At 32.6% G+C, this 18,689-nt stretch overlaps 2 protein-coding genes across 2 annotated transcripts; both read right to left on the reverse strand.

Moving 5' to 3' along the window:
- Positions 1-975: 975 nt before the first annotated feature.
- Positions 976-1,558, reverse strand: LOC126671568 (stamen-specific protein FIL1-like). Its single transcript, XM_050365351.2, has 2 exons — positions 1,232-1,558; positions 976-1,139 (listed from the first exon to the last, which is right to left on the reverse strand). Coding segments are annotated over exons 1-2 (279 nt in total). The 5' UTR covers positions 1,510-1,558; the 3' UTR covers positions 976-1,138.
- Positions 1,559-1,961: 403 nt separating this feature from the next.
- Positions 1,962-6,307, reverse strand: LOC126671468 (probable methyltransferase PMT15). The gene is made up of 5 exons (XM_050365234.2): positions 5,419-6,307; positions 3,643-3,853; positions 2,662-3,355; positions 2,491-2,568; positions 1,962-2,411 (listed from the first exon to the last, which is right to left on the reverse strand). Exons 1-5 carry the CDS (start codon positions 6,133-6,135, stop codon positions 2,171-2,173), a joined length of 1,941 nt encoding a protein of 646 aa, XP_050221191.1. The 5' UTR covers positions 6,136-6,307; the 3' UTR covers positions 1,962-2,170.
- Between the last annotated feature and the right edge of the window lie 12,382 nt (positions 6,308-18,689).

The raw sequence follows: 18,689 nt of genomic DNA on the forward strand, positions 1-18,689 counted from the left end.
TTTTGCTTATTATCTCTTATTTTGTACTATTTAGGAGAGTTTTTAAATATTAAAATTTAAAAATTATATTTTTTTATTTGAATTTTACATAATATAAAATATTTAATAAAAATATTTACTTATTACAAATAACAATTATAAAATAATATAAGTATATTTTTTGAAATAAATAAAAATATTTTTATATAAATTTTAAAAGAAAAAAAGAAAAGAATTAAAGTTAAATTAGGAAAAACCAACAAAAATATTAGGGAAGTTCTATTTCCTTGAGTTTTGGTAGGGAAGTAATTTCCCTAATTAAAGGAAAGTCAAACATCCAACTTTTCGGAAAGTAAAATGTAAAAATTGAACCAAGTAAAAAAAAATTGTTACTTTCCGGAAAGTACAACTTTCCTAATCTATTTACCCCCAACTAAGCAAGGCCTAAGAGTTAAATTAGAAGTGCAGATGAGTCCAAAAATGAGGAGACTCTCATTTCATTTTCATAAGAATAAGACAAGTTATTGACATATATAGGAGTGGTCTCTGATTAAATCATGAAATGATATTTATTCTCCTATTTTGATCATTAGTACTCCCTCCGTCCCATTTAAGAAGGGACATATCCCATTTTTATTTGTCCCACTTAAGAAGGCCATATCGTGTTTTTTGTGCCAATTTATATGAATTTTCCTTTTATACCCCATTTTCTCTTTCCATAATTAATGAGTATTAGTCTATACACAAAATACAACACTATCATAAATAGGGGTAAAATAAGAAAATATTATAGTAGTTAATGCTTTCTTAATATATGTGAAAAAGTCATTTGTCCCTTCTTAAACGGGACGGAGGGAGTAATAGTTTAGACAATAATATTGCTTTCTCAAATAAAATACAGTATCTTTGGGTCATAAATGATGTTGAGTGTGGCTGAGGGCACATTTAACCAATATTTATTAAATATCATTATTATGTCATGCCATAAACAACAAATTAAGAAGTACTACATTTTATTCATTTTGCTTGGCTGCCCATCGGGTTACATTTTAATTTGGAAAGAAAATGAAACATATAATTTTAAAATAGAGATCCATAACACCGACGCTGCCATTATTCCTAGGCTATTCTCCTGCTTCCACCACGCATATGTTTGTCATCTGCAAATAGAAATGGAACCCTTAATTAAAATAACTCTACTGAAAAATGCAATTATATATGAGCCGAGCAGAAAAAAGAAAAATAGTTCTACCAGTTGCCGCAGTTAAGAGGTGGCATGCTACAGCGGGAAGGGAGACGAGCGGCGATCCTGAGGGTGTTGCAGAGGCAATCATGTTCGACAGTTTGGAGCGCAGTGCAACATTGAGGGCTTGGGTCGGCAGTGGCACCAGGCACCACATATTGGCCGCATACATTTAGGCTGGTCAGCTGGGCAGGACAGCTCTGCTGTGCTTCGCCTACCTGACTCTGCACCAGTACTGAAATAACCAAAACAGCCACTACTGCTAGAATGGATTTGAGAGCTGCCATTGTTGCTGATTGAATATTTGTTTGATTATATTTGTTTGTGGTGATTAGTATTGCGCATTTAACCTCCTTTTATAATGCCTGCTTCATACTTGTACTTCAACTTTTACATGACTCACCTAATCCCAAACCTCACTTCACCATTACTGTGTGGTGTGCTGCCATCCTAAATTAGTTAGATCACTACTCTTTTGGGTAGTGAAAATCCATTGTGAGAAGAGACATTTTGGTCCATAACTTTAAATAGTTAGATCAATTTGATTTCCTTCATTAAAATCAAATTAACTCAAAAGCTTATAAATTATAATTCATATCAAATTTTCTTAATCCATTTAGATTTGGATCATTTGTATCTATTTCATATAAGTTTAAAAGTTTTGAATGTAATTAATTTTGCAGCACAAGTTTATGGATCAGATTGTTCTTTCTCGAAATTAAGGGCAGTGAGAAAGGAATTAAACGTTTTAAAGGATTTGTATTTATAAATCTAACACTGAAATAATTGATAAAGTAAAGGAAATATCAGAAATAAAGATGAATACAAATCATTGGGGGGTAAAAAGAGGCTAATCTATGTCCAATTCATTAGGTGTAACTTTAATTTGGAACATTTGAATTAAATTGAAATATAAAGAAAAAAGGAAAAAGAAATGATGAAGAGGGGTCAAGAAGAATTAGAGGCAATTTGATCAGAAGGTGGAGCTGTCCAATAAGATTTGACAGCAAAAAGCAATTTCTCCCTCTCAAGAGGTCCATCTTCATGATCAATAATCTGACTGTCCCAATTGAATCCATCAGTTATTCTTTTGATCTTCACCAACAAATCCACATCATCTCTAAATATCACACTCCCTTCAGGTCTCAGAATCCTGTCCATCTCCAACAATATATCTTCCATTTCACATCTGTAAATCAATTAGATTCCATATAAGTTAGTCTCAGTTTGCAAATGTTATGTAACAAAAACATGAAACTGATAATTACCTGCCCTGGTAGAGGCTAAATACAGAATCAGCATGGATTAGATCATAAGTTCTTGGATAAGTAGACATTGCCTCGCACCTGTGGAACAATGTGGTGTCAAGTATACAATCATAATGCATCAAGTGGAATATTTCATCTCAATACCAAACTTTGAAATAAGAGTTTAATTACCAGTCCTGATATGTTCCGATTAACCCTCGTTCGTAAATGACGCCGAGAGTGTTGACCTTGGCTTGGGCAGGAACCACATTCATAACCCAAGCAGGTTGATCAATTAGAGCAGCAGCAAATCCACCTAAGCCAGCATTCATGTCTAAAAGGTTTCTGTACCGTCCAGATTGTCCTAATTGGTTGTTCACCGTTTTATAATACGACACTCTCTTTTTCCACAATTCTATGTCTTTCTTGAAACTTTCTGCTGTCACTCCTTGGACTGTTCCTCCGGTGATTCTGGGTGGGATAGCATTTAATCTTTCAGGCCACTTTTTCAATCTTCCTCCGGCTGTTTCTTTATTATTGGATACCTGAGGCAAGTTTGTCAAACAACTCTCCAACTTTGTGTACCATGCTCTGTCAGGATCCTGATGGGGCAGGCAGAATGGTGGATTTTTTGTAATTTTCCTGTTAGATTTGCAATTGAAGTGGTTGAGTGGCTTCTGCCAAATAGCAATGTCATCTTTTTCTACCAATTTAGTCCAGCAAAGGCTCTTAGCTACGTTCTCAATTTTAGTTTGTTCATCATTCAAGTCGTCTCTAGTTCTCTCCCAGCCTTTCCAGTATTTCTTCCACCGGATGGGAGGACCGGACAGAATCCAGTATCCACCTGGTCTGAGAACTCGATCGACTTCAGTTAGAAATAGCCCGTCTGTTGAATTCAATGATGTAAACATTAACTATTGTCATATTGTTCACATAAATGATTTTGTAGGATTGGGATTGTTTATTTTGTACTTGAGGGGGTCATATTCACGATATACACCGTTTATTATAAAATGAGCGGTGTAGATTAATTTTATTAAAATTGTACTTTTTTGATCTACACCGTTCATTTTACAATAAACGGTGTAGATCGTGAACATGACCTCCTCAAGTACAAGATGAACTTAAGGGGATCCCAATCTGATTTTGCGAGAGATGGAAATAAACAGATACCATGATCAGCCCATGGGATAAGGCAGCGAGAGCAATGGGCCATGTCGAAAGCACGAGCGGGGTAGGGAAGTCTTTTGGAGGCAAGAACTCCGATGAGAGCAGGAACCCCTCGTTCTAAAGCAAATTGAACTTGGGCTTCGTGGGTGTCCCTGGGTGCAAATGACGCTGTTAGTATGTCACGTGACAGAAGATATGCTCCCCAACTCGCTACCTGCATTTTAACATTACTCACTTACATTACATTCAAAAACAACAAACCCTATTTTGCCATAAAATTTGGCCTTACCAAGGTTTTGCAAAATTATTTAACTTACAAAAAATTATATAAGTGATGTCCTTAATCTTCTGTTTTATATTTAAATATTTATTTTTTTACATTACTGTGTATTTAGCCATTTTCCGGTCACCATTGTACTAAAAAAACCCAAAAATGACTCTCATTTTATTTAAATTTTAGTCAAATGGTGTCAAAAGAGCAAAGTTTTTGGTTTTTTTAAAAACTTATTCAAAATCTTTTAAAAATTATAAATTTATCCCAATTTGAATAACTTACTTAAAATTGAGTCAATTACGGCTAAATGACAATAAAATATGTAATTTTAAAAAATAATTCTCAATTGAGATGTCACGTGATTCGAATAAATCGATTTTCATTAGTGGTTTATTGTTTAAAAAATGACTAAAAACACTCATTGATACGCATTTAAAAATCAGTTAAAATACAATTTAAAAACAAATAAAAATTTAGATATTAAAATAGTATATTTTAAAAGTTCAGACATCGCTAGTGTAATTTATCATTTAACTTGATGTATAGTGAAATTCAAAAAAAAAAAATAAAGTCTTGAATTTTAAATTTTCCATGTAAAAAAAGTTAGTGTTATTTTAGAATGTACTTTTTATCATACTAAGATACACGGTTTTAACTAATATTTACAAATCTATACAGTAGTATATTCTATAAATATACTTCTAATGATAAAAAAAACTCATATTTAACATTTTTTTAAAATTGCGATTGGTGGATTAATTGCATCTAATGAGACTATATAAAGTGTAATTTCAGAATAGGAGTGAATCATTCAAGATATGGTGTATATACACTGAATATTTACGAGCCTATCACCACTCTAGGAATCAAAACAAAAACAGCTAAATTTTAAGGATCGAGAAACCATTAATTAAATTATCAAGTGGTAAATAACAAACGTTTGCATCTCTCATCGGCTATAGTGTAACGAGGAGTATAAATCGAGATGTAATTAAAAGTCCAACACATTAATCAATAACTAAATTTTGTTGGTCAGATTCATTACTCCATAATAAAAAAAAAAGCATATACTGTATTTAAGTTCCTAGCGAAACGCAATCTAGTAGCAATTCATTTAATTCATCCCTTCCAATTCCCCTTGTCAGGAAAATCTACATTTTACAAAAGTTTATTTAACTTTCCATATAATCAGATTTCTTCCTCTTTTCCTAACAATTAAAAGCTAAAATTAACCACTAAACGTTGAAAAATATCTCAACTTTTTATAAATGCTAGATTTTTTACCTTTCTGTTTTTATTTCTAATTCCTTGTTAATGTGTAAACAATAATTCTCTGTGCTGATACTGAAATTAAATTCAAATGCAATTTGTACAAATTAACCTATATGAAATGCAGATGCTACTTCCTAAATAAGCACAATTAATATACTCTAAAGTTAAATTTAATTAGAATAGGAAAATATGCAAAGGAAACAATAAAAAAAAGAATGAAGCTTAATTATTACCCCGCAGCCGGTGTCAATGGCGGTCCGAATAGAGCCATCTTTAAGATTGATTAATTTTCCGATATCATCAATATAAGCATCGGCACCATTGGGAAACATAGTTCCACCGCCTGGAAATCTGAAACGATCGCCTTCGTATCGAATCCAATTCTGCACTGCTTTCTCCACTGTAAGATGTTTATGAGGCACATTAGCGTACCAAGCAAACTCACGGCTAGCTGGCCATGGAAATGGGTTCCTGTAACCATGAGGAGCTGGTATACGACACTTTATTTTCTCGTATTTTTCAGGGCAATGCCTCTCTCTATATATAAGTTGATTTCTCGTGAATCTCAACGATCTCCGATCATCCTCACACGGCGTGTACTCACTGAAGTTCGCGTTGCATGAAGGATATATTTTGATCTCCGCCGTTACGGTGTCTCCTAGTTCTCCGTCTTTAGCAGAATGATGGGGCACAAAGTCGAGCAGTTGTTTTTTGGTGGCGGTAGGGTTGCATGGGATTGAAAGTATGGTATTTGTGGTGGATGTGGTGGTGGTCAGAGTTAAGCGGCCGGCTTGTTGCCAGAGGCCAAAGAGATAAGAGAAAATGCAAAGGAAAAGAATAGAAAGCAAAGAGAAGAGATTATTTTTCTTGAAAGAAAAAGGAAACATGTTGGCAGTGAAAGATTTGAAGGGTTTGGAAGTAGGATGATATTCAAGATTAGAAGAAGCCATAATTAGAGGGGTTTTTTTGTTTTAATTTGTGTAGCTAAATGGTTAATTTCTTGGTAGTCTGTTTCTGTATTTATTGTGGTCTGGGATTAAGCATGAGATTTCAAGTTGAAAGAGAGAGATTAAGAATGTGGATTGAAAAAAAATAGGTTTCATATCAAGTTGATCATGTGGACAATGAGTGTGAGGAAGTTCTAAGTTTACCAATTTATTGCTAATTTTATATTAACAAAACAAATTAAAACAACTATATATATATATCCTCAAAAACTATAGAATTGACATGAAAAGTAGTATAAAGTCTGTATATAATATGAGCTGGATTATTGAGATAAATAGGAAGTTAGAGAAGGGTAGATTTGTTTATTATATTTTTTTTAATAAATTAGCGTGGGTTAATAATGAAAAAATAATAATTAATGTGTTTTTGATATTTTAAAGTGACAAATATTATGGGCTAATTTTTTTTATCAAATGCGACAAATATTATATACCGAAGAAAGTAATTGCGGGAAAAAAATGAATTAATTAAGGTCCTAAATTGAGAAATAACAGGCTGTAATTGGAATTGTAAATTAAAGAAAAGCAAATGTGTAGTCTCGATTAGGTAGAGTCAAACATGGAAAAATGAAAACTGGTTTACCCAAAGCGGCAAAATCCTAAAAATTAGGTGAAATTAATGAATACGTGTAGATAGTTTTCAGTGCATCAAATAAGAATTTTAGGGATTATGCTTTTCATAAAAACCACTCCTTACTAGTGTAGTGTTGCTCTCCCACCGTCACGGCCACGATTGTTTATTATACACCATTTGTTATTTCATTAGGCTTTATTTAATTTCACTATGTCGTTAGGCTTTATCTAATTTCATTTTTTCATTAGGCTTTATCTAATTTCATCTTTCCATTTTCCAACAATCCATTAGTTGTTATTGTTGTGAAAAATTGTTTTAATTTGTCCTATTCTTTTTTGTCATTTTGTGTTATTTCAAAACAACATAAATCTCACATGGGAAGTGTAGAGCTCCAATATTGAGTTTATAAGGGTGTATGCAATATAGGCTCATAAGTGTGTTGAGGGGGAAGCAATGGGCTCGCCCCCCCCCCCCCCCCCCCCTCTCCGGAGTAGGCTTGAGGGTTGGAGTTCGGGATGAAAGTCGAGTGGGCTTGTCCGAGGCTTGACTAAACTTTTTGCAGCCCGTTATAATTTTATTTATTATTTAATAATTAAAGCCTTATATGAGAAGGTCCTATTTTAGCATATGTTAAATTATTTTTGCTTGAAGCCTAAAAATCTGGAACAAATCTTGACTGAGTTTAATTAAAACGTTTTTATTTATTTAACCATGTTTTTAATTAAGGATCCTGCACTCACTGATTTCGGTTATGTTTAACTTAACCTCTTTTACGTCCTCATTCATTTACTTGTTGATTACGAATTTAAAATTGAAATGAGATCATGGCTGGATTAGTGGGATATGAAAATCGTATCAAATATTTTATTCACTGCTACTTCTGATCCTATTTTTTTCGAATTAAATAGAAGGCTTAGTTGTATCCTGGGGTATACGCAAATACTGCGAAATATACTTTAGGTCAGTGAAACATTTCACGCCTCAAAGCAAAAACACTCTGTTCGTTCTTTCAAATACTACAACAATCTAAAGTATATTATGTCTACTGAAAATACGAACATGGGTGTTACTGATACTGAGAAATCTGACGCTCCGCCTACGGTTACGCTTCCAGCTGCTGTTGCTCCGCCAACCTTAATGGCTACTGTTCCATACGCCAAACCCTTTCCAGACATCTCAAAGATACAAGTCTTTAACGGTGAAAACTTTCGGCGATGGCAGGAGCGGATCTTTACTGTTCTCGACATGCATGGTGTTGCCTCTGCATTAACCGAGGCAAAACCACTCCCTACTGCTGTCAAGGAGTCCGAAACATGGCTTTATGCCAATAAGGTTTGTCGACACACAATAATCAGTACATTATCTAATGAACTTTTTGACGTTTATTGTGCGTACAAGGAAGCAAAACAGATATGGGATTCGATGATCAGCAAGTACACTGCCGAGGATGCTGGAAAACAGAAGTTCGTGATTGGAAAATTTTACAAATGGGAGATGGCTGAGGACAAGGATATGATCGCTCAGATTAACGAGTACCACAAACTGCTCGAAGATCTTAAGGGCGAATCAATCACACTGCCAGAGGAATTTGTTGCTGGAATCCTGATTGAGAAACTGCCTCAATCATGGAATGACTACAAACAGAATCTTAAACACAAACATAAACAATTGACATTGTAGGAACTGGTCACACACATAATAATTGAGGAGACGAACCGAAAGGAAATCAAAGCTGCCCGAAACAAGGCGCTGAATGCAAGGGCGAATATGGTGCAAAGCAAGGGGAACTTCAAGAGGTATGATCAAAAACCCCCTGTAGTTGTTAATACTGATTACAAACCCAATATAGCTAACTCCACTGCTTTCAAGAAAAAGAGTACTTGTTTTGTGTGTGGAAAACCAGGTCACTTTGCAGCTCAATGCAGAAAGAGACTCAGAAATGGCAATCCTCCTAAGCCAAATGCGAATTTGGTTGAAGGAGATGATATTATTGCTGCTGTCACTTCTGAAGTGAATTTGGTTGCTGATGCGAGAAACTGGATGGTAGACTCTGGTGCTACCAGGCATATCTGTGCAAGCAGAGATGCTTTTACCTCCTACACACCAGTAGGGGATGGAGAAGAATGTGTGTTCCTTGGTGATTCCCGAACAGCTCCTATTCTTGGAAAAGGAAAGGTTCTTCTCAAGCTCACATCAGGAAAGACACTGGCTCTGAATGAAGTACTTCATGTACCAAACATTAGGGCTAATTTGTTGTCTGTTGCACTAATGGGTAAGGGTGGAGTTAAGGTGTCATTTGAATCAGATCAGATTGTAATGACAAAGAATAATGTCTTTGTAGGCAGGGGTTATTGTAATCAGGGTCTGTTTGTACTGAATGTTGCTGAAATAATGAAAAATGCATCTACTTCTGCTTACTTGATTGACTCTATTGATTTATGGCATGCTAGATTAGGACATGTGAATGCTAGCTATATTAAGAAAATGCAAACACTTGGTATAATAACTGGACTAAATAAAACGAACATAGATAAATGTCAAATATGTGCTGAAACTAAATCGACTAAGAAAACGTGCCATTCTGTAGTTAGAGAATCTGAATTACTTAGTTTAATTCATACAGATTTAGGAGACCTAAAACAAACCATGACTAGAGGTGGTAAAAAATATTATGTGACATTTATAGATGATTGTTCTAGATATGCTAGAGTTTATTTATTAAGAAATAAAGATGAAGCATTTGATATGTTCCTAATTTATAAAGCTGAAGTAGAAAACCAACTTAATAGAAAGATTAAAAGAATTAGATCAGATAGAGGTGGTGAATATATAGCATTTAATGAATATTGTGAAAAAGAAGGAATAATACATGAAGTAACTCCTCCATATTCACCTGAATCTAATGGCGTAGCAGAAAGAAAAAATAGAACCTTAAAAGAAATGATGAATGCACTACTAGTTAGTTCTTCTGTTAGTGATAACTTATGGGGTGAAGCTATACTGTCTGCTTGTCATTTACAGAATAGAATACCTTATAAGAAAACTGGAAAAACTCCTTATGAACTATGGAAAGGTTATAGTCCTAACCTGAAATATTTAAAAGTGTGGGGGTGTCTAGCTAAAGTAATGTTACCTGACCCTAAGAAAAGGAAAATAGGTTCTAAAACCTCTGATTGCCTGTTTATTGGATATGCTGAACATAGTGCTGCTTATAGGTTCCTTGTATTGAAAAGTGCTGTACTTGATTGCAATACAATTGTTGAAACTAAGAATGCTGAATTCTTTGAGAATGTGTATCCACTAAAAACTGAGTCAATTTCTCATATGCCCACTGTTAATGAAAATGAAACTGAAAATATAACAGTGAACTCTACTGAGGAGTTGAGACGGAGCAAAAGACAAAGAATTGAAAATTCCTTTGGAAATGATTTTTATACGTATTTGGTTGATAATGAACCTTTAAATTTTAATGAAGCTGTTTCCTCTTCTGAGTCTGTTTTTTAGAAAGAAGCCATTAAAACTGAAATTGATTCAATTAATCAAAATAATACTTGGGTTTTAGTTGATTTGCCTCCTGGCGCAAAACCCATTGGCTGTAAATGGATTTTCAAAAGAAAAATGAATCCTGATGGTTCAATTGAAAAATATAAAGCTAGATTGGTTGCGAAAGGTTTTTCTCAAAAACCAAATATTGATTATTTTGACACTTTTGCCCCTGTAACTAGAATTGCTTCAATTAGAGTTTTAATTGCCTTATCTTCAATTCATAAACTTTTTATTCATCAAATGGATGTTAAAACTGCTTTTTTAAATGGCGAATTAGAAGAAGAAATTTATATGACACAACCCGAGGGTTGTGTTGTTTCAAATCAAAAGAACAAAGTTTCTAAACTTTTAAAATCATTATATGGTTTGAAACAAGCTCCTAAACAATGGCATGAGAAATTTGATCAAGTTCTGATTAGTGATGGGTTTTCCTCTACTGATGTTGATAAATGTGTTTATACTAAAGTGCTTGAAGGTGAGTCTGTCATTATTTGTTTGTATGTGGAAGACATGCTTATCTTTGGTACTTGTCTTAGTATAGTACATGAAACAAAGGCTTTTCTTGCTTCTCAATTTGATATGAAAGATATGGGTGAAGCAAATGTAATTTTGGGTGTTAAAATCATAAGGAAGGGTGATAGTATAATACTATCACAAGAGCATTATGTTGAGAAACTTTTTAAGAAGTTTGGACATTTTGATGTCACACCTGTGAGTACTCCTTATGATGCTAACACTAAGTTAATGAAGAATAGAGGAGATCCTGTAGCTCAAACTGAGTATGCTCAGGTTATTGGGAGTCTGATGCATCTGATGAATTTCTCTCGACCTGACATAGCCTATGCTGTGTGCAGATTGAGTAGATATACTCATAATCCTAATCGTGATAATTGGAATGGCATTGTCAGACTAATGAAATATTTGAGAGGAACCATGAGTTATGGTATCCTATATAGTGGATTTCCCGCTGTACTTGAAGGGTACAGTGATGCTAACTGGATTTCAGATTCAGATGAGATAAAATCCACTAGTGGTTATGTGTTTACACTTGGAGGAGGTGCGATTGCTTGGAGATCATCTAAGCAAACGTTAATTGCCAAATCTACTATGGAGTCCGAGTTTATAGCTCTGGAATTAGCTGGCAATGAGGCTGAGTGGTTGAAAAACTTCTTAGTCAGTATTCCTTTGGGAATAAAACCAACTCCTTCAGTGTCTATGCATTGTGATTGCCAAGCGGCAATAGCCATTGCTAAGAATAAAGCTTACAATGGAAAGAATAGACATTTACGTCTAAGACATGATGTGGTGAAGCAATTGCAAAAGGATGGAATTATGTCCATTGACTATGTGAAGTCAGAGCTGAATTTGGCCGATCCTCTGACTAAACCTTTGGGAAGGAAAATGATCCTGGAAACATCGAGGGGAATGGGACTTGTGCCAATTTGAGTATTAACCGTGATGGTAACCCGACCTCTGTGATTGGAGACCCCATGAATTTGGTTCATACGGGTAATAATAAGTCATGTGTTAGTCCTGCTAGTACTAAATTTTGATTTAGTTCATTCCTATGGTGTGAGTTGTGCTAGAAGCAACTATTGTGAGGTTGAGTTTATAACTCTTAATGATTTCATAGTCCTTAAGGATAGTTTATATTTAGTTGCTATATAAACTTGATGAAATCACCTATATGAGTGTGGAGTGGGGCCGCTCCTATATGACTTGTGGCTAAGTCGTTAGAGCACTCATGAATAAACAGGTACGCGCACGGCCTAAATGCGCACAACCGCGTTGAGTAGCAGTTTGTGAAAGTATGATGTGAGGGATGAGAATTATAGCTTACAAATGGAATTCTTGGTTCATAGAAGTTTAAAACTTCACCAGGCTTACCGTGAGTTATACCTCTTCTTTTCAGGTTTTGGTTCATAGTCCAAAAGACACCGAAACTGATGCATTTATATTTATAAGAGAAACTAATCCAGCAAGTGTTTTTCTGTTTTGAAATAAGTGGGGGATTGTTGTGAAAAATTGTTTTAATTTGTCCTATTCTTTTTTGTCATTTTGTGTTATTTCAAAACAACATAAATCCCACATGGGAAGTGTAGAGCTCCAATATTGAGTTTATAAGGGTTTATGCAATATAGGCTCATAAGTGTGTTGAGGGGGAAGCAATGGGCTCGCGCCCCCACCCCTCTCCGGAGTAGGCTTGAGGGTTGGAGTTCGGGATAAAAGTCAAGTGGGCTTATCCGAGGCTTGACTAAACTTTTTGCATCCCGTTATAATTTTATTTATTATTTAATAATTAAAGCCTTATATGAGAAGGTCCTATTTTAGCATATGTTAAATTATTTTTGCTTGAAGCCTAAAAATCTGGAACAAATCTTGACTGAGTTTAATTAAAACGTTTTTATTTATTTAACCATGTTTTTAATTAAGAATCCTCCACTCACTGATTTCGGTTATGTTTAACTTAACCTCTTTTACGTCCTCATTCATTTACTTGCTGATTACGAATTTAAAATTGAAATGAGATCATGGCTGGATTAGTGGGATACGAAAATCGTATCAAATATTTTACTCACTGCTACTTCTGATCCTATTTTTTTCGAATTAAATAGAAGGCTTAGTTGTATCCTGGGGTATACGCAAATACTGCGAAATATACTTTAGGTCAGTGAAACATTTCACGCCTCAAAGCAAAAACACTCTGTTCGTTCTTTCAAATACTACAACAGTTATCTTATTATAATTGATTATTTTCATGAAAATAAAAAAAAAACACAATTAAATACTACTAGTACTATGGAGTGATATTAGATTAAACATGTCTTCTTAACCATATAAAAGTCAAATGTGTATTTTAATATTTTGCTTTTTAAAATGTGAGTTGATCATGTGCAGTTTCAAACCTTGCTAGACTTCAAGTTTTGATTTTTTCGCTTTCAGAAAAAAATATTTTGCATGGATCCCGATAGTACTTAGAAAATAACTGGCATAAGCTAAAGCAACCTAAAATTAGATAAAGCCTAAGAAAGTTGTTCATCATATTCCTATGGGATCATATAATAATAATAACTTAAAACGTACGTTGCTAAATACTCTAGATCTCCTTTCAAATTGATTCCCCCTTCACTTATCACAGAATTGGCTTGCAAATTGCGGAAATATAAAAGCTAATTTTTGTATAAACTGTAAACATGTAACCCGTGTGATAACTATAGAGAAAATGTCTTAGAACCCCTCAAAAATTGAAAAATTTATGTTAGTGACCCATGATTTTATTTTTTGCAAAAATCTCTCAAATCTTAAAAGAACTTTGCATGACTACCTTTTTATAATAACTCTTCCTATTTTATTTCTATGGTGTATTTTATCTATTATGTTTTTGTTACACTCAATAATTTCCTTCATTTTTTATAAATCAGACCATTGGTCGGAATATTATTGACTGAACCATTGTCGGTCAACGGCAGTCAACGCCGGTCAACGGCCGGTCGACATCGGGTCGGACCACCAATGGTCAGACTATTACTGGTCGGACCAACAATGATTTGTGGTCTAACCATTTTTAATGGTTGAACCAATGTTGATTAGATAATTAAAAATTAAATAAAAGACCATTTTATGGATAAGGAGACTTGAAACCTAGCCCTCTTGAATGAAAGACATTGTGCTTTGCCATCAAGGCAAGGCCTTATTGTTGTCAATGTTTATTCTATATAATATATATATATATATAACTGATTATAAATTTAAATTAATTTATTAAAATGAAATTAGCTCTACAGTACAAATAAAATAAAATCTAAATATCTACTTAAATTAAATTTACTATAAATATAATATTAAATTAGTCTAATTTAATTTATTTATTAAAAAATTACATAATAAAAAAAATAAAAATTTTATATTTCACTCTTTATTAATACATAAGTAAGACTAGTAAGATTTTTCATTTGTTAAAATTGAAAAATATATTTTGTTTGTTAAAATTAATAAATATGGTGGTTTAGTGGTCGGGACCGAAGTGGTCATGGTCGGATACGTGGTAGTGGGACCCGTCGTGGTGTGCATAAACTCAATATCAACTTCATTATTTATACCACTAAAAATAATTTATAAAATAAGACATAAATTAATAGTAATTTGAATTAAACTATCTAAGGTTTTATTAAAATGAACAAAAAGTAAATTTAAAATAAGTGAAATGAATATCAACTCAATATCAACTCAATGTAAACTTAATTTGAACTCAATATAAATTTAATGTCAACTTAATATCAGCGCAATGTAAATTTAACATTAACTCAACGTCGACTCAATGTCAACTCAATGTCAACGCAATGTAAACCTAATGTCAACTCAATTTAAACTTAATGTCAACTCTATATATATATAAACCTAATGTCAACTCAATATAAACCTAATGTCCACTCAATGTAAATTTAATATCAATCCGAAGTAATTTTTTAGTAAATTGTTTTAATTTTGAAATATAAATTAATGTTAACTCAATGTAAACTTAATAACTCAATGTTGACTGAATGTGAACCTAATATCAACTCAATGTCAACTCAATGTAAACTTGATATAAACTACGTGTCAATTCAAAGTAATTTTTTTAGTAAGATATTATAATTTTAAAATTAACTTAATATCAACTCAAGATCAACTCAATGTCTATTTAATGACGACTCAATGTAAACCTAACGTCAATTCAATATAATCCTAATGTCAATTTAATGTAATCCTAATGTCAACTCAATGTAAACCTATTGTCAATTTGAAGTAATTTTATAGTAAATTATTTTAATTTTGAAATTTAAATTAATATCAACTTAATGTAAACTTAATAACTCAACGTTGAATCAATGTCAACTCAATGTGAACCTAATGTTCACGCAATGTCAACTCAATGTGAACCTAATATTCACTCAATGTCAACTCAATATGAATATAATGTTCAATCAATGTCAACTCAATGTAAACTTGATATAAACTACATGTTAATCAAAAGTACTCCCTCCGTCCCGTTTAAGAAGGGACAAATGATTTTTTCACATATATTAAGAAAGCATTAACTACTATAGTGTTTTCTTATTTTACTTCTATTTATGATAGTGTTGTATTTTGAGTATAGACTAATAGTCATTAATTATGGAAAGAGAAAATTGGGTAAAAAAAAGGAAAATTCATATAAATTGGCACAAAAACATGATATGGCCTTTTTAAGTGGGACAAATAAAAATGGGATATGTCCCTTCTTAAATGTGAAGGAGGGAGTAATTTGTTTTAGTAAAATATTATATTTTTAAACATTAACTTAATATCAACTCAAGGTCGACTCAATGTCTACTTAATAACGACTCAATATAAACCTAACGTCAATTCAATATAATCTTAATGTCAATTCAATGTAATTCTAATGTTAACTCAATGTAAATCTATTATCAGTCTGAAGTAATCTTTTAGTAAATTATTTTAATTTTGAAATATAAACTAATATCAACTCAATATAAACTTAGTAACTCAATGTTGATTTTCAATATCAACCTAATGTAAACTCAATGTCAACTCATTGTAAATTACATGTCAATTCAAAATAAATTTTTTAAAAATTATTATAATTTTAAAAATTAACTTAATATCAACTCAATTAACTTATATAATCTATTTTGAGTTTTTGTCGAGTTGATATTAAGTTAATTGTGTTTTTAATACATTAATTTATAAAATCTATTTAACTTTATTTACTTTAAGTTAATATTTAATTTACACTACTATTAATTTAATTAGAGTAATTTAATTTAAATTTTGACAAGAGTAATATCTTATTAGTGTTTTGTAATATATATCATTTATAATCAACCATTTTAATAGGTTATATTTAGGCTTTTTTATACATTATTTAAAGAGTGCATGTATCTATATTAAAGAGTAAATAAAGACAACAAGCATGTCTTGCCTTGGTGGTTAAACACATGGATAAAAAGTGAGAGGTTATGAGTTCAAATCCCACTATGAGCAAAATTATATTTTATTAATTCTTTTAAAATCCACCACTACAGCTGACCACCGTTGACCGGTGGTCGATCGCGGTTGGTTGGTTTGTCTAACCAAACCCAGATTTGCCACGTGTCACCATTTTATTAACTAAAGTATAGACCAATGAGATGTTGCCAAATAGTAAGGACAATATTGTCTCATTTTTTTTTTGGGTTATGAGGGATTCTTGAAAACTTTTTTTTTTGTGAGAGATTTTTGCCAAAATCAAAATGGTAAGGAAAAAGTGAACACCATAGCACTTTCAGCGGATTTGTGTAAAAAAAACCCATAACAGTATAGCTAGAATAGCTGCGAAAAGCCCATCACCGAGTCCAAGTCTAACTTCAGAAACTGAGGCCAAAGCCCATAACCGAGCCCGAGGTCTACCTCCACAAGCCAATATCAAAATTTCAATGGTAACAATAATCTTGCCGAGATAATCAAACCACTAAGATATCATTCAATCAGTACATCGTCTGCTTAAAATGGGAAGTAATCTCGGAACCGAGAGCACACCAAATTACTAATAGAAAACATTACTTGACAATAAAAATTTCTCACGGAGATAATCTGATGCCATGCCGGCATATCCAGGCAAAAAGAACAAACAAATTCTTACCTACAATGCCACATCATTAAAAATATGGTTAATGTAAAAAAAATCACGAACTTTACACGTTTTCTCATTTTAATCACATAGTTTAAATTTTCTCATTTGCATGCATGAACTACCATTTTTTCTCAAATTCATGCACGGTGCTGAGGTGGCACTCATTTATTGGTGTAAAATGAACTCCATCTCAGCGAATTACACCAATGGAGCCGTGACACCTCTGCACCGTGTATGAATTTGAGAAAAGTGGTAGTTCGTGCATGGAAATAAGAAAATTTAAACTACGTGATTAAAATGAAAAAACGTGTAAAGTTGGCGAATTTTTATAACATTAACCCTTAAAAATACAACCACCATTGTCACGAGTTCACTTCATAAATATCACAAAATATGTAAAGTTAAAATTACCCATTTTCACATTATTTATTTTATACTTTTCACTTCTTACTTCTTTATCCCACTTAAACTTACTTGACCGTTAGAGAGGCATTGCAGAATCAACTTATGGGGCCCTTAACTAACAGTTATTCTTTGTATTTTAGGTGAACTCGGTGGCTTATCAGGCCCAAAGTTATCACCATAATATAGTGAAGATTGATGCATGCTTTTTTTTATTTAGATCAATTAATCTAAGTTGGTGTCGGTAAGATAATCCGGTAATTTTAATTAAAATAATTAACAATGACAATAATTAAGATTTAAATCGGAATGTAATTAATGGTTGTATAGATTCTTTTCAAGACAACAATTTTGTTAAAATTATCCTCACTTAGACGTTTAGATTTTATTTTCCATTTTTAATTTAAAATTGACGGCAACCCCTAAAATTAATTTTAGACTTAACTTCTATTTTTATTTATCGTATGTTGTAATTTTGGTATTATTTCATCACTCATTATTATATGGATTATTTTTAAAATATCTTCTTTTGGAACATATTTACACCTTTTTTAGCTTACTTTTTGAAATTTTGCTATCATTGTTTAAAGCATAATATAAAAAACATCCTACTATATATTAGAGTTTTATCTCATTTTAGGTCATTTGATTCTCATAACCGTCACACTTTTTTTCTCTTATCACACAAATTCTCTCTTTCTTTTTATTTTTCTCTTCCTATCAAATTTCTCTCTTTATCTTTACTTCTCACCTTATTAATTTTTTTTCTTCTCTTTTTTTTTCCGATCGTCGCTTTCTTCCATCTCGCCGTCGCGCATCTTCCAATGGATTTCTCGTCTTGGTTTTTTCGTCATTGTGGTTTTTTCGGTGGATTTCTCATCGTCTTGATTCTTCCAATGATTTTATCATCGCCGCGTTTCTTTAGTTGGATTCATCGGCGCCGTTTTTAGATTTTTTGTAATTTTTGGGTTTCTTATGATGATTTAAATTTTTTGTTAATAGATTATTGTACATTTATTTTTTATGTTTATAATTTTTTATGGCATAGTTGCTCCAAAAATCACCAACTTTCGCGTGTTTTTGGTATTTGACAGGAAATTTTAGTTTTGGCGTATAAATACACGAACTATTAATATTTTGCATATATAACACGGGCACCGTTTTTGACCTAAAACGGCACAATTTTTGACCTAAAACGGCATCGTTTTATACCTAAAACGACACTGTTTTTCATCTAAAATGGAAACTTGGTCATATATGCAAAAAATTGATAGTTCGTGTATTTATATGCCAAAATTAAAAGTTCGTGTCAAATACCAAAAA

Source organism: Mercurialis annua, linkage group LG3, assembly GCF_937616625.2.
Source record: "Mercurialis annua linkage group LG3, ddMerAnnu1.2, whole genome shotgun sequence".
Classification (NCBI taxonomy): domain Eukaryota; kingdom Viridiplantae; phylum Streptophyta; class Magnoliopsida; order Malpighiales; family Euphorbiaceae; genus Mercurialis; species Mercurialis annua.